The sequence below is a fragment of the Bos indicus x Bos taurus genome, chromosome 16 (assembly GCF_003369695.1).
Source record: "Bos indicus x Bos taurus breed Angus x Brahman F1 hybrid chromosome 16, Bos_hybrid_MaternalHap_v2.0, whole genome shotgun sequence".
Lineage (NCBI taxonomy): Eukaryota > Metazoa > Chordata > Mammalia > Artiodactyla > Bovidae > Bos > Bos indicus x Bos taurus.
The window spans coordinates 38,436,159-38,460,142 of NC_040091.1; the positions used below are offsets into that span (position 1 = coordinate 38,436,159).

At 46.0% G+C, this 23,984-nt stretch overlaps 1 protein-coding gene across 1 annotated transcript; it reads right to left on the reverse strand.

The window, feature by feature from the left end:
• Positions 1-1,979: 1,979 nt before the first annotated feature.
• MYOC (myocilin) lies at positions 1,980-16,228 on the reverse strand. The gene is made up of 3 exons (XM_027564808.1): positions 15,505-16,228; positions 5,449-5,574; positions 1,980-3,366 (listed from the first exon to the last, which is right to left on the reverse strand). Exons 1-3 carry the CDS (start codon positions 16,064-16,066, stop codon positions 2,582-2,584), a joined length of 1,473 nt encoding a protein of 490 aa, XP_027420609.1. The 5' UTR covers positions 16,067-16,228; the 3' UTR covers positions 1,980-2,581.
• Between the last annotated feature and the right edge of the window lie 7,756 nt (positions 16,229-23,984).

Consider the following 23,984-nt stretch of genomic DNA (forward strand, 5'->3'; position numbering starts at 1 on the left):
TCCTCTGTCCATGGAATTTTCCAGGCAAGAATACTGGAGTGAGTTTCTACTTCCTTCCCCTGGGGATCTTCCCAACCCAGGGATTGAGCCTGGGTCTCCTGCATTGCAGGTAGATTCTTCAAATTCATATCCTCAGCCCAGACTGCTCCTGAAATCCAGATTCATGTGTTAATTAAAGATTAATAATTAGTTATTAAATTATTAATACATGAATCTTGATTTCAGGAGCAGTCTGGGCTGAGGATATAAATTTAAAGGATTATCATCATAGAGGTGGCATTTAAAACCATGGTGCTGGGTAAGATCACCAGAGGAATGAGTAGATAAACCCTAAAGTAAGCCCTGGGGAGGTTGGGACTTCATGATGGTCAATTTCATGTAACTTGACTGGACCAGGGGGTGGCCAAATTAAACCTTTCTGAGTATGTTTGTGAGTGGGTGTTTCTGGATGAGATTAGCATTTGAATTAGTGGATTCACTAAAGTAAATCTCCTTTCCCAGGGAGGGTGAGCATCGTACAATCCATTTAGGGCCTGAAAAGGACAAAAAGGTGGAGGAAGGAGAAATTCACCCATTTTGCTCCCTGCTGGCCTCCCATTGGTCTTCTGCAACTGCTCTGGGACTTATCCCATTAGTTCCCCTAATTTCCAGGTTTTTGAACTCGGACTGAATTATACCACCAGCTTTCCTGGGTCTCCAGCTTGCAAGTGGCAGACCGTGGGACTTCTCTACAATTGCATGAGCCAATTCCTCATAATAAATCTCTGTTTTTTACATTTATGAGTGAGTGAGTGAGTGAAGTCGCTTAGTCGTGTCCAACTCTTTGCGATCCCATGGACTGTAGCTCACCAGGCTCCTCTGTCCATGGGATTCTCCAGGCATAACTGGAGTGGGTTGCCATTTCCTTGTCCAGGGGATCTTCCCAACCCAGGGATCAAACCCAGGTCTCCCGCATTGCAGGCAGATGCTTTAACCTCTGAGCCACCAGGGAAGACCTGGTGTTACATTTATACTTACACCTATATATCTCCTATTGGTTCTATGTCTTTGGAGAACCCTGACTAATACAGACTAAAAAGAGGAACTAGCAAAACAAACACAACCCCAGAAGGAACAGTCCACAGTGGAGGAGTATCTAATGCCCTGGAAGCTAAGCTAAGAGTTTCCTTCTCCTTTCTGTTTCTCCTTTCTTCACTCTCGTCTTCCATCCCAAAGCTGAAAGCAGTAGCTCGTGGAAGGAAAGAAACGTGGACAGGGCTGTGCTAGCAGGGTTTGCCTCACCTGTGCGTGTGCTGTGACCACTTATTCACCACCAAAGGTGTCTCCTCACCTTCCACTTTTTATTCAACACTTGCCAGCTAAAGGTGCTTAGAAGTGAATGAGTTCATGCACTGACTTCTGGATTTTCTAGTCTTCAAGAGTTTGCTACCAGTGGAGTAGAGTGGTAATACACAGTTGATATGGGTTCAATGGTCTTTCCCACCTATTCATATGTTAAAGTCTTAGCCCCCAGTACCTCATATTGTGATGTCTGTGGAGACAGACCTTTAAAGAGAGAATTAAATTTAGGTAAAGAAGTCACTGAATTCCTTAGGTCTGCTCACCTGAGGTCTTGGCTTTTGAAAGTTATACCCATGACAGCAAATAAAAACCAAAATACAGCTAGGGTGAAAGAGGGTAAGTTGGAGAAAAGCTGGAAAGATTGTTTGAGAAGGACCAAAAGCAAAAGGAGATGGGGGTGGGAAGGAATGAACTCTGCAGTTTGCCTGGGGTCATCATGGGCAAGACCTCAAAACCAGGCACAAACCTTTAAGTTACACACACACACACACACACACACACACACACACACACACACACACACACACACACAAAACATAACTTTAGCATCCTGCAATCACTGCTCCCAACCCAAAGGAGTTATCTGATGGTTAGAATCTGTACTCTTCTCTTCTACAAACTATCACACAAAGTTCAAGAACATTGTGTAAGATTATTTTATTTCATGGGGCAAAGATTCTGTCATACACAACTGGATCCACCTGAAGCATTAGAAGCCAACTATAGTAGACACATCTTATGCATGTTCATGCTGCCACAAGAACCATCCCTTTTCCTTTAGAAGCGCTGCTTGTTATTGTAGCTCATGGTAACCAGGCAACATGCAAGGGCAGGTGCTGGCTCTGGGTTCCCTGTGGGGCAACCTGTTTTTCCCACCCTCCTCTCCAAACATACATTCTTTAGCTAGTGAGGCCCATTTATCAAAAGTCTTGTGCTTTTCATGAAGAAACCCCCTACACATTATAGCTTTTGCCTCAAATCACCAGAAAACTTACACTATTTTGGCTAAATATGCATTTAAGAGCAGACAGAGGAAAAGAATATCTATTATAACATGGAATCGTCTCAATCCCCAGATGGCTCTTCCTGCCCAGTCGGACCCGGTGACCATGCACATTCTTCTGGGTTAATGCAAGCTTGGAGAGCAGAGGAAAGCTGTGTGGGGCTTGGCTGACCGGCTCTCCCTTCAAGAGCCCTGAACATTATCTCCTTCTGCCTTTTCTGACAGCTTGGCAGCTTTTCACAGCCGGGAGAGCTTGATGTCATAGGAGACCATGTTGAAGTTGTCCCAGGCAAAGAGCTTCCTCTCCAGGGGGTTGTAGTCGATCATGCTGCTGTACTTGTAGCGGTTCTTGAACGGGACGGTCAGGGCCTTGCTGCTCCCGGTGCCTGTGTCATAGGCGAAGTTGACAGTGGCGTCGGGCGAGGAGTAGCTGCTGACCGTGTACAAGGTGCCACAGATGATGAAGGCGTTGGCGACGGACTGCTTACGGATGTTGGTCTCCCAAGTCTGTTCGAGCTCCAGTGTCTCGGGGTTCAGCTTGGAGAGGACGATGGCGCCTTTGGCCGCCTCGGTGCTGTAGATGACCCAGAGGCCTATCTCGTCCACGGCCAGGTCGATGTCGGTGTAGCCGCCCCAGGAATAGGGGAACTGCCCGTGGTAGCCGGCTCCGGGGATCTCCTTCTCCGCCTTCAGCGTCTCGGTGCGCAGGTCGTACCGGAGCACTGTCCTGGACTCGGCCGCCTGGAAGTAGAGGCTGCCCCGGTAGACCACGGCGCCCGTGCTCTCCAGCGGCCTGGGCAGCACGTGCACCTTGGACGGGTAGCCCTGCGTGAACTGCCTGATGTGGTCGTACTCAAACACCTGGCGGATGTCTGTGCCCACGGTGTCGATTCTCCAGGTGGTCTCCCCGGTATAGGGGAAGGCGGCCTGGGGGTCTCTCATCCACACTCCGTACTTGCCGGTGATTGTTTCAGCTGTTCTCAGAGTGATGGGTTCTCCTACCCAAACGAGTTCTCCGCATCCTGGTGAACGAAAACAAAACAAAAACTGTGTTCACCATCGTTCCAGGATGTGGAGCATGGCAGAGCTCGCAGAAGTGAGAACCCCAGAGGCAAACGGTCCAGGTTTAAACCTAAGCTTTTTTTCCCCTCTGTGTGTGTGTGTGTGTGTCAGTGGTTCAGTCGTGTCCAACTCTGTGGCCCCATGGACTGTAGCCCGCCAGGCTCCTCTGTCCAAGGGATTCTCGAGGCAAGCCTACTGGAGTGGGTTGCCATTTCCTTCTCCAGGGGATCTTCCTGGGGATCTCCAGGAATCGAACCCACATCTCCTGCATTGCAGGCAGATTCTTTACTGTCTGAGCCACTAGGGAAGCCCCCTCAATTTTCAGATATTATAAAAATTCAGTTGTTGAGGAAACTAAGGCACACGACCCCCCTACCCCAGGCCTCTATTTGCCAGTCCAGAGAAGCACAAATGGGTGGTTTCAGATTATGAAAAATCATTTTCCACAATACTCCAAACTGTCCTCAAAAGTTCTCCTCAAACTTTATCCTGGCTAGTGAATGACATTAAAAGCTAACACTAGTAAAGTCTTAGTGAAAGTGTTAGTCGCTCAGTCTTGTCTGACTCTCTGCAACCCCATGGGCTGTAGCCTACCAGGGTCCTCTGTCCATGGAATTCTTCAGGCAAGAATACTGGAGTGGGTTGCCATTCCCTCCTCCAGGGGATCTTCCTGACCCAGGGATCAAACCCAGGTCTCCTGCACTACAGGCAGATTCTTTACCATCTGAGCTACTAGGGAAGCCCCAACCCTAGTAAATAAAACGCCAAAAAACAAAGCAACCAAAAAAAAAACAAACCCTGGACTTTGCCACCTGCCACTTGTGTGACTTTCAGTAAGTTACTTTACTCTCTAAGATTCAGTATTCTCATTTGTAAAGGGAGATAAGAGTAGTTTTGGGTAATAGGGTTGTAAGTTTTACATGTAATTATACATGTTAAGTGCTTGGTATGGAGTAAATGCCCAGGAAATATTATTTGATCACCATGTAATATGAATCCAAGTACATCTGACCTTTGAACAACACAGGTTTGAATTATGAGTCCACTTATACATGGATTGTTTTGAATAAATACTTCAACTTGGTATTGGTTGTAAAGATAAAGGCTGCACAGAGCTTTTCACACTATATTTGTATATTTTTCTAAACCTGGGCAAGTTCTCATGGTGTTCATTATATTACTGTTTATGATTTTTATGTCTGGTTTATTTCATTATTTTAAACAGTAAGATTAAAATCAAGTCATTACAATAATCTCAATAAAACAAAGTTTTTCAAGCCCTTTCCCAAGGGACCACATACTTCAGCCTTTATTTTAATACAATAAAATCTGAATATGATTTTTAAAATGAAGAGATGGTTGAGAACTATTTGAATCACATCTCTGTATTATAATGGATATCTCAATCTCCTTAGAGAAAGTGGAAGCTCTGTGTTGCCCATATCTCAAAGAATCTTATTTTGAATATTTTAAAACTCCCCATCCTCCTACATGCCTCTCTGTGCTAGCAATAACTGCCAATATTACGGATAGTCCCTGTTTCTAAAAGACACGGTCTTCATCATCTTAAAGTCAGGCTTTCAGGGAACACCTTGGAGAGGGGCAATGCTACTTTTCCTTAGTACCCAAAATTAAAGAAAGATACCTTTAGTTAATAATATGCTGGGATGGTACATGGTGTCTGTCTGGCCCCAAGATAAAGATATTAAGGATCTACTTGAAAAATGTCATTTTTCAGATGCAATCCATTCTATATGACAACCAAGTGGGAAAAATGGATACATCTCTCATCTTCCCCTGGGGCAGTGCAGTCTCCATGGTAAGTGTAAGTGACAAAATACAGAGCTTTGCCAGGAAAGACCGACTCCCTGCCAGTGTACCCTGGAAAGGGAGCAGAAAAGGGATTCTGTTCTTTTTCTCCTTTCCTGCCTCTGCTCCCAGGGAGGTTACTTGTCCACCTGCCTCCCGCATAGTGAACTGACCAACTCTGAGCACAGAACTAGACCATGTGGGTACAGAAGAGGAGAAACTTCACTCCATACCAGTGCCTCCTTCTTCATTCCTGGGATGACCAGATGGGCTCTCCTTCAAGATTTGGGAAGCAGGAACCTCTGTTAACTCTGACTTCAGTTCCTGGAAGTCCACGTTCTCCAAATTCCATTTAGCAACTATATTAAAAGAAAGAGGCAAGATTATACCATGAGGAAGAAGGTCTAAGGCTAGACTATATTGAGGATGGGATTTAAATAGGGTTTCAAAGATATGACCATGTTTGAGATTTGTTCTAAGATAATAAGTGGGGTTGTGGAAGGGGAAGGACAATGAAACAAGACTGGGCTGTGCTGACAGCTGTCACAGCCAAGTGATGGGTATGTTAGGGTTTGTGTTATTCTCTCTGCTTTTGTGAATGTTTGAAAAATTCCATAATAAAAAACTTGTGCATGTGTACTCAGTCACTAAGTCATGTCCGACTTCTTGTGACCCCATGGACTGTAGCCCACCAGGTTCTTCTGTCCATGGGATTTTCCAGAGAGGAATACTGCAGTGGGTTGCCATTTCCTTCTCCAGGGAATCTTCCTGACTCAGGATTGAACCCTCATTCCCTGTACCTCCTAGGAAGCCCATAATAGAAAGCTCACAAATAATAAATTGGATAGAAACATGCCTAGCACAGAGTATAGTATTCAAAATAAAGTAAGCTTGTACACAGTTAAAATGGTTCCCACTAGAAGGTCTGATTTATGAGTAGGTGAGGTCTGATGCTGGGATATTGGGAAGATCCTTAGCATCAACTGGGATGCCTGAAATTCAACAATGAACAAATTCCCTGCAAGACTTTTTTTTTTCCCTTGTCACAATACCAATGTGTCTGTAAGAAGTAACATGTTAAGCTTTACATACTCAGCTGCAATATTCTGTCAGATCCCTTTCCAAAGCTAGTTGTGGACAAGGAAGGATTCCTATAGGAATTTGGTGGAGGGTTTGAACCATGGAGAAGGGGAGAGGTGTGGATGACATTGGTTAGATATTAAGTTACTGCTATTATTACTTTGATTAGCATTATGGCATATAGCAGCCCTTGAATATAACAGGAGCAGCTGTTTTAAAATGTAAGATGGATTGTCATTCAGGTATGGTGAGGCCAACAGGCTTCCCGGGTGGCTCAGTGGTAAAGAATCCACCTGCAATACCAGAGCAGTGAGTTCAATCCTTGGGTTGGGAAGATTCCCTGGAGAAGGAAATGGCAACTCACTGCAGTATTCTTGCCTGGGAAATCCCATGGACAGAGGAGCCTGGCAGATTACAGTCCATGGGGTCAGTTACAGTCCATGACTCAGACTAAACAATAGCAATGGTGAGGCCAACAGATCAAGAGACATTGCCATTGAAAAGATAGTTGTTATACTCACTGATCTCTAGAGGAGGGGGTACACCACTCCAAAGGGAGTACCACAGGTCACCAAAGGGTGACCTCCCAGGGTAGCACCAGGATTGGTCAGGAGGGAGGGGGAACATGGGCGAGCACTTACTGTGATTTCCAGGAGAAGGAATGAGTGAGGCAGGATAAGCAGGTTTAGGATTGGTTACTTTGGATAATTTCTGAAAGGTTTTGAAGTGTGGGAGCTGTCCACAGGTGTCTGGTACCTGGCCCCCATTGATCAGGGTGGAGGAATAGTGGCCCCGAGTGTGAGTTCAAAGGAAGAGAGAGTAGGTTGTGGGCTCTGGATTGGTTGGTTTGAATATGAAAAATGTGCTTCCAGTTGAGTCATTTACTATCTTTAGGAATACTACCCTGTGAGGGGCAGTCCCTTCTGTAGCGGCAAGGCCAAGATGTCAAAGTATTGGAATAAAAAAGATATGCTCCAATCATTGGCCTTTTCTCTTGCCGACCATCTCAGGCAGTCTGACCTGGCTCCCAGCCCAGCGTTCCCAGGTGTGCAGGACGGTAGAGGAGGGTGGTCAGTGCAATGCCTGAGGCTACAGCCCAGAAAGTCAGGAAGACATTCTCTGTCTTTCATCACTTGTTAGCTTAACCCTTTTAAATTGACCTCTCAGGTAATGGAAATCAACCCTCCTGGATGTGCCCACATTTCAGTAATCTTAAGCCACACATTCTTTCACATTTTCTCATGTCTGAAATCCAGGCTCCCTCTCACGGTTGCTGGTATTTAGCTTCAGTGAAGCGCTTCCCTGGTGGCTCTGATGGTAAAGAATCTGCCCTCAATGCAGGCGACCCAAGTTCGATACCTGGGTTGGAAAGATCCCCTGGAAAAGGAAATGAAAACCTACTCCAGTGTTCTTGCCTGGAGAATCCCATGGACAGAGGAGTTTGGTGGGCTATAGTCCATGGAGTTTAGCTTCAGTGAACTACAATATTAGAAATGTTTCTCCCTGGAAGGAGGCAGGGAAAGAAGCCCTGAGGCTTGGGCTGGGCCAGGGTGCTGGTGGTGGTATTTTTGTGTGGCCCAGCAGCACAGCGAGCCCTGACCCATCCTGATCCCCAATCCCTGATCCCAACACAGTCTCCACCCTGCCTTTAGTGCAGCTGTTCAGCTGGCCTCCTGGAGAGTGTGACTGCCCTGGGGGTGGGGGTTGGGGGGCACCATCCTCACACCCGGGGATGTTCCTAGACTGGGCTGCCTGAGGGGTTAAAAGCTCTAAATCAAAATGTGTAATCAACTGAGGTCATCCTGGTTATGCACCCAAACTCCAGGGTTAACTGGGAGTACCCTTAGGGGTGTGGAAGGTCTTCATTGTCTGCAGCCTTGGCAAGCTGTTGATCCATCCCGTCAGCCAGCCCCTCTGGAGCACCTGTGAGGTGCAAGGCTGCTGCTGCTGCTGCTGCTGCTAAGTCGCTTCAGGTGTGTCCGACTCTGTGAGACCCCCATAGACGGCAGCCCACTAGGCTCCGCTGTCCCTGGGATTCTCCAGGTAAAAATACTGGAGTGGGTTGCTATTTCCTTCTCCAGACGTGCAAGGCTAGATGTAGAGAAAAGGGGTACAGTTGGTTCCCTGGTTCCCTTCAGAATTCCCAGAGGAATTCAGTCTGGCAAGTCCTCTTGGCCGAGAAGTAACATGGGTTCATTTTGGTATTCAGAAACATTCAATCCAAATGGTTCCTGGGGAGTCTTGGGACATTAATTCGGTTCCCTGAATTGCCTTCCTGTCTGCAGAGCTGTGGAGATGAGGTTTCAGGTGAGCAAGAAATATCATCACAGTGGCATCTGTGCAAAGCTAGAGAGTTCCCTTGCTTCTCTCTAGCTCCCTGCTTGTCCGCTCCATGACTCAAAGTTGCCGTCCATCGAGGGTCACTGTGACTCGCCCTCCCCTGCACCCAGCTTCTTCCTCTGTGCATCTGATACAAATTATTTCACTCTCTGAATGTAACTAGGATGGTCATATAATTCAGTGAGAAATTTTACTGAAAAAAAAGATGTATAGTGAGAAAAGTAGAGGCATATACCTGCCATTCGGTGAGAAGAAAGTTAAGAAAAATGGGGGGCTTTCCTGGTGGTCCAGTGGTTAAGACTCTGTGCTTTCAATGCAGGGGGACTCAGGTTCAATCCCTGGTTGAGGAACTAAGATTCTGCAAGCTGTGTAGTTCAGCCAAAAAAGAGAGAGAGAGAAATAAAAAAGAAAAACCTCATCTTTAGCCACAGGGAATAAAGAAATGTGAAGGGGGAGGAACCCAAAGTTACAGGCATTTCCCCAGGTAACTTCCTTGAAGCCAGCTAAAGTACTGGCACTGAAATACTGAAAAACAGTTTATTTGTGAAAAGAGATGATTAAGAGGTATTTATGGCTCCTTCCACATTTCAAAGCAGTTTTATATACATTATTTATGTGATCTGTTGCCTTCACAAGTTTTAGAGAAATAGAGTAAGGCTTTAGAACTGCAGTCTGCACCTAATTAACTATGGCCACTTACTCAGTGCTTCCTATGAGCCAGGTACCATGCTAGGCTCTTCTATTCCACATAGCAGTCCTAAAAGGGAACCTTATGATCCTCACTTTGCAGAAGAGGAAACAGGCTCAGAGAGGTTAAGTTACTTGCCCAAGATCACACAGCTGGTAAGTGGTGGGACTGGGACTTGAACCCATATCTATCATGGTCATGGCAGCTGTGAACCTTTCCACCCTATGGTGGGGTTGAGTGTCAGTTACAAATGTATTGCCTGTCAGTGCTGAATGCATAGATGACACACCCTTTCATGGATGCTCTCTAAAACACAAGGTATTTCTCTTCTAAAGTGAGCACAATGCTGAGCTTTCTCAGTAGAGGGTGCTGCAGGGACACTGCAGGGGAAGCAGGTGGGTCTCCTGCAGGGGCTGGGCTGGTGGGCACCAGTGTGAGGACACCTGGTGGAGCCCTGCCTAGGCACGAGTCCAGGACCTGGTTCCTCTGTGACCTTGCCACCTCAGATTGGCCATAACCCTTCCACAGCCCTCGCTACATGGCACCCCGAGTCCCTGCACAGGGACCCCCCCCCTACTCTATGGACCTCTGCAAGCCCCCACGCTGGTTCTGCAGATGCCTGCAGCCTGGTTCAGACTCAAGAGGTGGCCATACCAGCTCCAGCTCAGGCTAACCGGCCAGCCTCTCTGCTGTCTCATGGGTTGAAACCACCTTCCTCCATGAAGCCGGGACCATTCCAAGTCTGTGCTCCCTCTGGTTCCCCTCACTCAGACCTAGGGTGCCATGCAGAGTTTACTTTATCTCATAGTTGCTCCTCCTTCATCAGTTATTCTTCATGTGAAGCATTCCTGACTTAGTCTGCTATGTGGTTTCTGACTCCAGTATGAACCCAGACTGCTACCAGAAGCTCTACAAGAGCCTGGAAGATGCTGCTTAGCTCTTTGGGGTGGTGACCCACTCTTGGAGCTGACTCAGATTCCAGTGGGTGACTCACACACGCACAGCTCCCAGACGGTGCACCCAAAGAGCTATCTTGCCATCAACTCTTCTCCCCTTACCCGTGCCTAACTGGTTCCCAGTTCCTTTCCTGGTCCCACCAAGGCCCTCAGGGCTCTGACCAGGGGCCTTTCTCCCTGCCTTCCCCTGCATCCATCCCCTTTAATCACTTTTTGCAGGAACCACGCCTCATGGCTTTCTTTGGAGTAAACAAGAATCACAATAAAACATAATGTCAGGGAATCGCTTCCAGAATGACTGCAAGGCCAGTTCTCATTTGGCAGGTGGGATGGCTGGCTTGCAAGCCTGCTGGTTGCTGTGTGGCTGTGTCAGCCAGCAGCACCTGGCAATGGTCCTATTCCCAGAGCAGAGCGGGCATGAGAACTGAAGCCTGTGGGAGAGGATACAGAGCCCAAAAGGCAGGGGAGCTGTTGTGTGAAGGGGCCTGGCAAGGCCAGAAGTCATACTTTCCTAATTCAGTCCAGCCATGTACCAGCTGTGTGACTTTGGACAAGTTCCTCAAACTCTTTGACCCTCAGAAGTTTTAGCTCAAACTGAAAATGAAATGGTCTTCAATAAAAAATGTAACAGAAAGCTAAAGTTTCTCTGGAATGTTTTAGAATCACTCAAATTTCATTCTGAATATGTGTGGGGGGAAACAAAAAGAGGTTTTGAAAAGATTAAGAACTATATTGTATCGGACAGCTAAAAAGTTTTAGGGAGTTGTTTCTTTGAAAATCCAGTCTTTCTATGGTTGAAAAGTTCATATCGGTTACAAAATTTTGGAAATATTTTCTTCATGCTCTGTCCTGACTCTCTCACCGCTGCTTGATAGACACATGCTAGAGAGCTTAACCTGAGCTGATTAACTTGCTTGCATACCATGCACACACTCACACATGCACACACATACACAGAGGCAATATATATATATAAGGTACATAAGGTTGCATAACATATATGCTGCTGCTGCTGCTAAGTCGCTTCAGTCATGTCCGACTCTGTGCGACCCCATGGACTGCGGCCCACCGGAGGCTCCTGGGGTGCCATTGCCTTCTCCATAACATATATATCTATATGCAAATGACATTATAATGATTAATGTAGCTATTTTCTATCTGCCTAAAAAGTTAGGTCAGTATTATATACATGAAGAAGATGAAAAAAAAGAAGGGTGCTGACAAAGTTACAGGCTGTCATGAATACTCCAGGAAACTGAAGATTTGCTAGCAGACTACTATCCTGAGTGCTGCTCCAACATCTATTGTCTCTGGAATCAATGAGTGTTACAGAAACGATACATACGTGTTGACGTTTTGATCTGTAAGTGACATTTTTAAACCACGGTGGAACTCAGGCAAAAGAAGCCCTTCGTAGTTAGAGTCCATCCCCTGGCTGGTCACTGTGTGCCAGACACCTCAGTGCGTGCTTTCCACTTTACCTCCAGTTGCAGGTCATTCTCTGCATCCTGCAGTGCAGGAGATCCGGGTTCGATCCCTGGGTCAGGAAGATCCCCTGGAGGAGGGCATGGCACCCCACTCCAGTGTTCTCGCCTGGAGAATTCCATGGACAGAGGAGCCTGGCGGGCTCTGCAAGAACCAGCTTGGTGCCCCCATCTGTGGATCAGGGAAATGCGATACATCCCATGGGATGATCCTTGGCCAACAGAGCACAGGATCCAGGGAGGAGTGCTCCCTTCCTCTGCTGCATTCCACTCCTCAGAAGTCTTGTGGGGTCAAGTCTTTGCTGCCCACCATGGGGACCCACTGGAGAATGCCCCTCACCGCCACCCCTTGTTGGTTCTCTTTCCTTCCCTGTCACATTCCCCCCATCCCTGATTCTCCTCCCTGGGATGTGGTCATACAAATGCTGCCACAAGCCCACATGCTGGATTCTGTTTTCTGAGATGACCAGCCCAAAGCAGAGGAGAAATAAAGGGAAGTGGGGCTTCTCTTGTGACTCTACAAGCAACTCTAATTTTTCTCTGGTAATCTGTGTTTTCTATTTAGGGGTTATTTAAAAGATTTCCAGACATTTCTTTTTTAACTTTTGGGCTGGGCTGTGAGGCATGTGGGATCTAATTTCCCGACCAGGGATCGAACCCGTGCCCCCTGAAGTAGGAAGCAGGGAGTCTCAACTACTGGACCACTTGGGAAGTCCCTCCAGACATCTCACTACAAAACTATTAATACAACACTTTATATGTGTATTTTATTTCAACTCACACACACACACACACACACACACGCGCGCGCGCAAAAGCAAGTGTCTTTCGTAATTCTATAGAGACTTTTTTCCCTATGGCAATGGCACCCCACTCCAGTACTCTTGCCTGGAAAGTCCCATGGATGGAGGAACCTGGTGGGCTGTAGTCCATGGGGTCGCTAAGAGTCAGACATGACTGAGCGACTTCACTTTCACTTTTCACTTTAATGCATTGGAGAAGGAAATGGCAACCCACTCCAGTGTTCTTGCCTGGAGAATCCCAGGGACGGGGGAGCCTTGTGGCCTGCCATCTATGGGGTTGCACAGAGTCAGACACGACTGAAGCGACTTAGCAGCAGCAACAATTACCCAATAAAGTGGTGGTGACAATTTGAATTACAGGTGGAGTAAGAAAATGTCCCCCTTCTTAGTCCTTTCCTCTGCTCACTCAGTAAGCTCTCACCGCCCAGCCTCCATTCCCCAGGTATTGCCTCCCCTGCATATGTACACCCACACCTGAGGCCCAGCACCCAAGCCCTTTACTCTCAGAAGCACATCTTTTGTTCCAAGCATGCCTTTCCTCGTCACTTCAATGTAACCCTTTTGTCTTTCATGTTTAGGTTCTACAAACTAGAGGTCCCACCAGGGTCCTAGGAGCCACTGAACCTCTAGGTAGAGCTGAATTCTAGTCCCAGCTCTGCCAGCAATGGACTGGCAACTGGGGAGCACTGAGTAACCTCTGTGGGCCTCAGTTTCCAGGTCTGCCCAAATGAGCCAGAGATGCCAGATGCTCTCGAGGCCCCCTTTCCAGCTCTACATTCTTGTACTAATGTAATATCCTGCTCAGGAAAATCCCACTGCTAGAAAAGAGCTTCCAAGTCTGGACTTCACTCTAATAGGCTGTTGTCTTTATTTCAAAAGTAGAGCAGCTGGAAAGGACAAAAAGAAATATAAAATCAGAAAACACATAGAATAAATTTCCAAAGATTTGTTAAATGACCACAAGACAATAAAAAAAAGTTGCCTCATTTTCATAAACGCACACTGCTTTTCATTCAGTAAACAGTCTGAAATACATAATGCCTCATTAACACTTGTATTAATAATGATTCTTTCATTAGTGCTCAAAGACTTAAGTTCAACAAATCTTAGCTCTGTCACTGATCAGCTCTTCCACCTGGGGTCCCTTGGCATCTTACTTTCCTTCACTGTAAAATTTAGGGGACTTCCTTGATGGTCCACTGGCTAAGACTCCATGCTCCCAGTGCAGGGTGTCTGGGTTTGATCCCTGGTCAGGGAACTAGATCCCATATGCCACAACTAAAGATCCTGTGCACTGCAAACAAGACCCAAAGCAGCCAAATAAATATACATTTTAAAAAAGAAAATTTTAAACTGAATATCTTCCAACTCTAGCAATATAAAATTTTTAAAAATACTTTATATCTTAGAGTCATTTCACTTGAACCCCACAGAAATCTTTATTCATCGTAGGAATTTTCATTGCCATGTTATAGGTGAGAAATCAAGATGCAGAGACTAGATGACTTGCCTGAGGTCATACCCAGGCATCAGCTCTTGGGTTTTCTGATCTCACACCTGCCTCTCTTTAGAAAAGTTTCCCATCATCTTATTTTGAAGATTTTCAAACCTTTAGAAAAGTTGAAAGAATAGCATTAATACAATAAATCCCCATGTGCTGTTCACTTAGATTTACCAACTGTTCAGACTTTGTTAATTTGTATTCTTTTTCTTTCTCTCTTTATATATTCATAATCTTTGTCAGACTATTTTAAAGTAAACTGTAGACTTTCTGACACCTCACCCTTCAGTACTTGAGTATGTATCTCCTTAGAACAGGGCTATTCTTCATAACCACACTACCATCTCTCATCCAAGAAACTGAACATTAACCCAATAACGTAATCTAACAAGCAGTCTATATTCAAATTTCTTCAAGGATCCCAAACCTTTTCTCTGCAGCTTTGTGCCCCTGGATGCAGGAGCCACTCCAGGGTCATGCACTGCACTTGGTCACTACATCTCTATGGTCCCCTTTAATTGAAAACAAGGTCCCCCACCTCCCTTTTTTTCTTTCTTGATATCAACATCTTTGAAGACTCTGGGGTAGTTGTCCCATAACTGGATTTGCTTGTTTATTTCCTCATGACTGGAAAACTTATTAAACAGCAAATATTTGGGAGCACAATTTCACAAAAAGTAACAACGATACTGTCTTCCCAGCTGCTCGAAGAGTGCCCCCACCCCCAGCCCAGACACTCAGGGACTCACCTTCTGGCACGGGCAGGATGAACAGAACAGCATCTGAGGCAGCAAAAGCCACCTCAAAGTGACTTAAAGGCAGAGGCTCTCAGACTGAATCAAGAGCAGGAAAACTTCCAGCATCAATCCTGTTAAAATCGCAATACCACCCAAAGCAATCTACAGATTTAAGTCAATCCCTATCAGATTACCCAGAGAGCAGGAAAACCTCCAAAACAACATAGTGAGGGAACACACAAAAGGGTTGCTGCCTCTTTATTTGGCTAAGGAAGGACATAAAAAAAACCCCTATCACCTATAATCATTTCATAAATAGAGGACATGTTAACAACAAAAGGCAAGAATCAACAACCTCTGAACAAAGATTCACAAAAGGATAGTTTTCTAAAAGGAGAGTTGGCAACTTCCTACTGATTGTATATATAGGCATCTCATCTGGTCCTTCTATTTCTCATTTTGCTGTGAATGGTGAAAACTGTCATGGGTGAGTACAAGAACTCAGAACCAGTAACCTCGACAGAATTTTCAGGAGTTAATGTACTAGGAATATGTGCAAGTGGTTGCTTTGCCCTCCTTCATTTGTCTGCCTCATGCTGTGTGTGTGGTCTCCGGGAGAAAGGACAGGGTGGGAAGGATAGGCCTGGGCCACCTACAACAGATCACCATGAATCCTGTCACCTTCACCCCACGTCTTTACCTTCCCTGGAGCCTGATGGCACGTCCTGAGAGCTGCTGTGGGCCTGCGGACACTGGCCCCTCCTCAGGCTTGCTACCTCCTGGCTGCTGCTTTCCAGCCTCCTGGCCAGATCCTCGTTCTCCGCCTGCAGCTGCCTCTTCTCCTCCTCCAGAGCCGACTTGTCACGGACGAGGTTGCTGTAGGCTGACTCCAGCTCCTGGGTTTGGGTTTCCAGCTGTTCTCGCTCTCTTCTCAGGGCTTCCAGCTCCCTCTGCAGCCCCTGGTGGGTCTCCAAGGGCCCAGCGGGCTGGCCTGAGGTCAGGCGGTGGAGGAGGGCCTCCAGGGAGCTGAGGCGGGCCTTGGTGGACTCCAGGGTCGCGCGTTGTTCGCTGCTGTCTCTCTGCAGCTCCTGGATGGCCAACATGGCCTGGCCCTGCTCAGGGCAGCTGGACTCACTGGGGCTGGCCACGCTGAAGGTGTACTGGCATCGGCCACTCCGGTCGTTGGCCTTCTGGAACTGGGCTGTCCTGGCCCCCACACCCCCTAGCAGACAGGCCAGCAGTAGCAGCTGGACCGCTGGCATCTTGGGACTGTGGTGGCAGCGATGTGTTCGGAGGCCCTCAGTGCAGAGCCTGGGTGAGGCTCCTCAGACACTCTCCCCTCGCCGAGAGGTGTCTGGATGGGTGGCCTTGCTGGTTTCTGCCCCAGCTCCACAGAGACTCATATATGCCGGGAGCCAGCCCTGCGTGGGGGGAGAATGAGGTGGCCACATGAGGCTGGGTGGGGCCATGCACAGGCGGGGGGTGGGTGTTTTCACACTGCCAGCAAGATTCTTAAAAAATGACCTTCCAGAAGTCTGTTTTGAATTTCTTTTAAAAAAGAATGCCCCACTTTCCGGAGCCCACACCCCCAACACAGTCCCTGTATCCCTGGCCTGTTTTCTCACACACCCTCACACGTGCCCACCTCGTCCAGCATCACTACTTCTGTGTCTGTTTCAACAAGGATTTACTTCTAGTTCATATTTCCATGTACTCTGCAAACTTTCTCGAGAACCCACTGTGTATCAGGCCCTGTCCTAGAAAATGAGGATACATCCATAGCTAAGACAAGCCCCTCTGTCCCTGTCGCAGTGACAGAGATGAAAGCAGCTGGACAGGGTACAAGGGCAGAATGCCACCAGGTTTCGGGGAGTAGCCATCCTCTAGAAGCAGTTGGAAGCAGAATTCTTCCCCTGTCCCTCACTATAAAATAAGAGCAGGTGTGTCTCCGGAAGGACTTTCTGACTTCAGTCTTGCATCTCAGGCACCAAAGTCAATGATCACCTCTAGACTAGTTCTCTTACTATGAGTTCTCCTAGTGTGCACTCATGCGTGTGCAAATGCCATCAGTCTCGCTGATGACATCTGTGGGCCCCTTCCCAGGAAGATGTTTTTAAATGTATATAGGATTGTAAAGAAAACATATGATATTGAAATACTACTGAAAGATTTTAAAAATTGAAATATTCATGTCCTTTCATTAACATATTTAAAACAAGATCTGGGGGGCGGTGTCTAATTTCAAAGTAGTTTTGAGTGTAAATGCTATTGTATGCTATCTGCAACAACTGTAATTTGAAATATAAAATGTCTATGATCTCTATTGGTGGTGACAAAGTCACAGATACTGCTGATACAATTTTGGATTTATGGAAGGAAATGTTCAAGTCCAATTTTAGTTTAAAAGTGGTAAAAAAATAAAGATGTAATTTTTTTTCCATTTAATGTCACAGGCTTTCTGGACCCTCAGTTAATAATCCTTGCTTTATATTAATAAACCTAAAGAGAAAAATCCCCCCCAATACAACAAAATCCATCAAGTATACAAATCAGAACATGTGTAACAGCCTTATCAGTAACTTTTAAAATAATGTTTGTATTGAAGCAATTGATGTTGTTTGATACTGATAACATCTCCAGTATTAGTGAAATAAATATTTCAGATGTGCCCTAGGGCAGACTCACCTCAAGTCTGAAAAAATACATTTTGCTCTAAAGAGTCTATTCTTATTTGATTGGTTCTAAAGTTAGCCTTGAACTTGAGATTCTTACAAGTAGGTGTCTGTTTACTGCTGACTAAAGGCTACTATTCTCAGTTCCTGAATCAGATAATAAACATTACCAAAATGATTTTTTTAATACCTTATAGTCAGCAAGAATCGATTCAAATCTGTTTGGCTTTACTCTTATGTATGCTTTCTTTCTGTTGGAAGGACTAAGATCATTCTTGGGCTGCCAGCTTCATGGAAGAAAAAGAGTTATGGATAAAGAGAAATGTAAATAATTTTACTGCCTTCAGTCTGCTCAGTATCACTGCTTGTAAATGAAGAACACAGGACTGTTGTTGATGTTCAGTCGCTAAGTCATATCCAACTCTTTGTGACCCCATGGACCGCAGCACACCAGCCTTCCCTGTACTTCAAATGTAGGACTAGAAATCAGGTCTTCTGAACATCCCTTATATTGATTTCCTTTTTGCAATACAGCTCTGCCTTGGATAATCCAGAAACACACAATCTGTATTTCTCAGGGCTTTACCAGTCGGTTCCCACTGCCCTTTAGTGAATTTTTGTATTTTTTTACCCACACTTCATCTCTCTTTCGCTTTATCTCCCCTAAGCTTCAGGCCAGTCACTGTTATGCTGTGTGGGTGCCAGTCAGGGGTGAAGAGTTTAACAATCCCTGGCATTTTCACTTGAACCAACCCAGTTTTTGAATGCCAGGCGAAAGCAATCATTCTCAATGTTCTTCATGGTTCCTAGCAAAAGTCACTGTGCTTAGGGAAAGAAATGTGACTGTTGGGTTGTTGACCTTTTTTTATATCACTGTGGTTCACTGTTCTGTCTTCCCCTGGAGCCTGATGTGATAAGGACTGACCAGGACCCCACATCCTGCCTCCCCTGACCTGCTACCACCACCTCCACTGGAGCTCTGCTCGCTGCTTGCTCCCAGCATCTCCCTCTCAAAGCCTTCAGGGAACACTAGAGTCACAAGAGTACTTCCAGATGAGAAATTAAGGCCCAGAGAAGGAGAGGAACTTGCTCAAGGTCACACAGCCAATGAGTGGCAGAACCAGAAAGAAAACGGAAGTCTCCAGATTCCAAGGTTTTCCATCTTCTCACATAAGCCAAGTCCACCCAAGAGCACACTAATTGCCCAGAATACATGAAAGACTCCAAACACTTCTTCCAGGAATCACTGCTCTAGGAAGAAAATAAGCTACCTTGCTATGTGTGCTAAGTCACTTCAGTCATGTTTGATACTGCAACCCCAGGGACTGTAGCCTGCCAGACACCTCTATTTATGGAGTTTTCCAGAATACTGGAGTGGGTTGCCATTTCCTCCTCCAGGAGATCTTCCCAACCCAGGGATTAAACCCATGTCTCCTATTTCTCCTGCATTGCAGGCGGATTCTTTACCGGTTGAGCCATAGAGGAATTAGCTTCCTATAATCCCATTAAACAAAGGCCTTCAGTGAAGGCCTCATGCATACCCTTGAGTTTTCACAGCTGATTTTAGAAAACTACATCCTTTCATGAAATCTTTTCCTAATAGCAGAGAAAAGGACTCACTAGAAGACACAGGAAACTTTCCAGCCCCCTGAACAGCAGCAAACATCTGGTTGGCTGCCTCCTTCTGCCCTTTTCACCGTTCTGCCTTTCACTACCCACTGCGGCCAGGACCCTGACTCCCTGAGTCCCCACCTCCGGGAACTCTGGACGTGCAAACACCTTTCTCTCTGAGGAAACCTAGTCCACTCCAGATTCACCGTTAAACTGTGTGCCCCAGCTCCTAGGACCTGCAGCCAGGGTGTCTCCAGCTCAGATGCTTGTAGCCAGGAAGGCGTGTGTCCGGCAGCCAACCACAGAGCTAAGCTTGTGGCTGGAGCAGGCACGGAAGGTGCTGGCCTGGGGCCTCTCATGCAAGATGAGGCCAGCAGCGGGAGCTAGGGAGCAGCATTCTTAAGGCGTATCCATTAATGCAATTGGATTCAAGGTTGTGTTTATTTCTGTCCTTGTAGCCTGGAGTCTGGGCTTCCTTGGTGGTTCAGATGGTAAAGAATCTGCCTGCAATGCGGGAGACCTGGGTTCTGTCCCTGGGTTGGGAAGATCTGCTGGAGGACGGCATAGCAACCCACTTCAGTATTCTTGCCTGGAGAATCCCATGGACAGAGAAGCCTGGTGGGCTATAGCCTGTGGGGTCGCAAAGAGTGGACAGGACTGAGTGACTAAGCACAACCTGGGTTTAAGCTGACTGCCTACTGGTTTTCTTCTGCAGTTCTTCCAGGAAAAACTGGAACCTTCGTGAGGGTAGGGCTGGGACTACTTGGCTTACCATTTTGTCCCCAGGGTCTGGCAAATTGTTGTTGTTCAATTGGTAAGTTCTGTCAGACTCTTTGTGACTCCATGGACTGAAGCACGCCAGGCTTCCCTGTCCTTCACTATCTCACAGAGTTTGCCCAGATTCATGTCCATGGAGTTTGTGATGCTATCTAACTATCTAGTCCTCTGTTGTCCCCTTCTCCTCTTGCCCTCAATCTTTCCCAGCATCAGGGTCTTTTCCAGTGAGTCAGCACTTCAAATCAGGTAAAGTATTGGAGCTTCATCTTTGGCATCAGTCCTTTCAGTGAATATTCAGGACTGATTCCCTTTAGGATTGACTGGTTTGATCTTGCAGTCCAAGGGACTCTCAAGAGTCTTTTCTAGCACCAAAGTGTGAAAGCATCAATTCTTTGGAGCTCAGCTTTCTTTACAGTCCAACTTTTATATCCGTACATGACTACTGGAAAAACCATAGCTTTGACTAGATGGACCTTTGTTGGCAAAGTGATGTCTCTGATTTTAATACATTGTCTAGGTTTGTCATAGTTTTTCTTCCAAGGAGCAAGAATCTTTTAATTTCATGGCTGCAGTCATCATCCGCAGTGATTTTGGAGCCCAAGAAAATAAAATCTGTCACTGCTTCCACTCTTTCCCCATCTGTTCACTGTGAAGTGATGGGACCAGATGCCAAGATCTTTGTTTTTTGAATGTTGAGTTTTAAGCCACCTTTTTCACTCTCCTCTTTCACACTCATCAAGAGGCTCTTCAGTTCTTCTTCACTTTCTGCCATAAGAGTAGCATCAAGTACTCAATAAAATTTCAGTGGATTTGTGGATGGGTACATCATTCAAGCAGAAAGAGAAAGCAAGAGAGCCCTCAGAGCAAACCCACAGGTGGTGCCATCTTCTGGGCTGCTCAGGACCCTCTGGGCACAACCCTGGAGTCTGAGTGCAGGGCTCTCCCAGCTGGAGAAGAAGTGTTTGCTGGGGGCACACTCCTCTCCCCTAAACGGACACACATAGCCTTAATTGGGATTATTTTTTGTATGCCTTTATTTCACTACAGTTAAGGAGGCTTATTACAAAACACAGTGAACTAAAACTGTAACTTACTAGCATGAGGAGGCCAGGGAAGGGACTGATGAGAAGCAGTCTTGACTGGCCAGCTCAAGGCACCTTTCTCCACCCAACACTTTTCATCTGTTTCCCCGGGGGTTCATCATTCAAATGACTCATTATTAAGCACCTATTATGTATTAAAGGCTGTGTCGCACACAGAACTGTATAAGAAACAGCCCTCACCCTCAAGGATCTCTTAGGCTGTAACACTGTTTGGCTAGCGGAGTAACCTAAGTACTGGAGAAGCCTAGGGGCCGCTCATGTCCCTCGTGAACGGAGGGGCTTCACAGGGGAGATGCATTTGTAATGGGACTTAATGAGATGACATGTAAACAATGGCTCAGGCACTCTGGTTGTGGCTTGGTTACAGGTCAGCCTTGAGTTCTTCACGTGTACATTGTGTCTAATGACAAGGCAGGCAGAATCACGTTCAGATTAAGCATGTCTATTTTCTTTGGCACTGCCTCCCACCATCCTTTGGCCCAAAGTACAAAAGAAGGGGAGGTCTTAAGCCAGTGAACCTTGCACATTCTCTTTCATCCAGTGCTTGTCCAGGGGAGTCTAGTGCTGTCCATGTGGGCTGGTCCTGCGCACTGGGGATGCTCTTCCTATCGGGAGAGAGAGAGACTTTCAAAGGCAGGACCCAGTATCTGCAGCCACAAAGTATAGCCCAGGAGCTTGTCCCTCCCTGCAGAAGAAGGCTTTTATGAGGGCTGAATGTGTGTGGGGACAGCCCTATTGGCAGTTCTGAGAGCTCCAAATGTCATGCTAGCATCTAATACTGTCAAATCACAGTTAAGTGATTGCAATAACACTGTTGGCAATTTTCAGCCTACAGATTCTAAACCACTAGTGCCATGAACATCCCATAAAGCCTTATCATATGGCCTGTTATGCTGATTTTCTTCCAGCAATTAATGGGTAGGATTTCTACAGGGTATTGGGTATTGAAGTGGGGGTGGAATACGGATATAAGAAAGCAAGTACAGAAAGAAAAAAATGAGACCCTTTCAAAAGACCAAACAATAGCCCAGTTTGAAAAAAGCATCTGGCTTGTGTTACAAAGGCCACGGTAGATCAGGGTGGGAGAACTAGGCTTGGGAGGACAGTGATTTCTCACCAGTCAGAAGCTGGGATACACCATTCATGTATGCCTGACTTTACAAAACTGTTAGCCTTGTCTAAATTGATTATGTATCACATATTTATATTTAAAATTACTAAAATTAGTTCTCTTTCAAGAGTTTCTTGAGATTCCTTAAGAAAACTGGACTTCTAAAAGGATTTAGGGTCCCTGGCCAGCAGACTCTCGTTGATTTGAATACATCCAGCATTGTAGGTACTTTTGAACAGTCTATGTTTTACCCTATGCTTTTTCATCTTTTCCTTAAAACCCAGTCAATTGTTTGTGTCTCCTGATACAAGGAGATATCATGAACATATTTAACCACGTTCTGCTATTAAAATCTCCCGCTCCCTATTTGCTTCCTGCATTTGGAGAATGTTGCTGTTGCTTTCATGTTTATGTCCTTCTCTTGCCTTACATTCCTGAGCATGCCTCCCCACTGTGACACTGTCTGTTTTTGTTTTGTTTTTTAAATAAGGATCCACTTTGGGATCTGATCAGATCATGTTTTTTATGTTTTTCTCATTTTCCTTTAAGTTTCCATGGAAGTCCCTTCCTAAGGAACAGGTACTTAATTATCAATTTGGAAATGTCTTTTCCTGAGCTGTTTTCCTTATTCACCAACCTTTGGTTCTCATCATTTTTTCCTGAAATTAAAAACAAGGGAAAAGTTTATTTTCCATTTTTATTTGCTCTCCTGGAATTTTCACATGGACAAGTGCCATAAGGCAGTCGTGTTTGGTTTCTTAGCTTCTCCCTGATGGGCTTACCTTATGGGCCCTCATGCTTCCTGAAGGTCAGCTTCTGTCAGGACGAGCATCAGACACTAAAAAACAAGAGCAGACACAGCCCAAGCACTTCCCTGGAGCGGACACTCCTTGTTCAATTCTTTATCATTCAGCCAAAGACATATATCTGAATAAGGGCCGAAGAGTTCATGGGACACTTTCACATCCTCATCTTATCTAACTTCTTACAATAACCCTGAAGTAAGTTGGGCAAAAGCCATAATTCCTCTTTTACAAATGAAGAAACTGTAGATCAGAGTTAAACTGTGCATTAGCTGATTCATTCAAGATCATAGAGCTGGCAGATGAGACTAGGACATGGATATCAGCCTTCCTACTCCATCCAATTTTTTAAATTTAATGGTGTTGCAGGGAAGCCCTCAAGAATGAACTTAACAAATGTGCTTCAGATAGTTCCCCTCCACCCATTTTATCGACTGGCAACTTGAAGACTGCTGCTGCTGCTGCTAAGTCGCTTCAGTCGTGTTCGACTCTGTGCGACCCCATAGACGGCAGCCCACCAGGCTCCCCCGTCCCTGGGATTCTCCAGGCAAGAACACTGGAGTGGGTTGCCATTTCTTTCTCCAATACGTGAAAGTGAAAAGTGAAAGTGAAGTCGCTTAGTCGTGTCTGACCCTCAGCGACCCCATGGACTGCAGCCTTCCAGGCTCCTCCATCTATGGGATTTTCCAGGCAAGAGTACTGGAGTGGGGTGCCATTGCCTAACTTGAAGACTAGATTTGCCCAAACGTATATGGGGATGGCTGCTCTGGGCTCACTCTGTAGAGTGAGATTATGTGTCCTACACCATGTGGGCCAAAGCAGAAACATGAGCAGTTGTTCTGTGGCCTGTGATGTTCCTGGGGAGTCCTGGACTAACCCTGAGGGCAATCCAAGTTTCCTCCTGAGACTGTGTGAAAGCTGCAGATGTAACTCATCCTTTGGTTGAGCACAGAAATTCTCCTATTTCAGTTTCAAGGTGCAGATTCCCGTTCAAGTTTCATCAGGGTGGCGGTTGGGGGGGGTGCATTGAAAGAAAGAAAAGGATGTGTGTACAACCAAATTCTGTAAAGGAATTATCCTTCAATTAAAAAATAAAATAAAAA

What these genes read in the sequence shown, in the direction of transcription:
- MYOC (XM_027564808.1), bottom strand. Translation starts at nt 16,066, where the DNA reads ATGCCAGCGGTCCAGCTGCTACTGCTGGCCTGTCTGCTAGGGGGTGTG. An exon ending in GCCATCAGGCTCCAGGGAAG is followed by an intron (nt 5,575 to 15,504) that starts GTAAAGACGTGG and finishes CTTTTAATATAG; the next exon opens with TTGCTAAATGGAATTTGGAG. An exon ending in GAATGAAGAAGGAGGCACTG is followed by an intron (nt 3,367 to 5,448) that starts GTATGGAGTGAA and finishes TTCGTTCACCAG; the next exon opens with GATGCGGAGAACTCGTTTGG.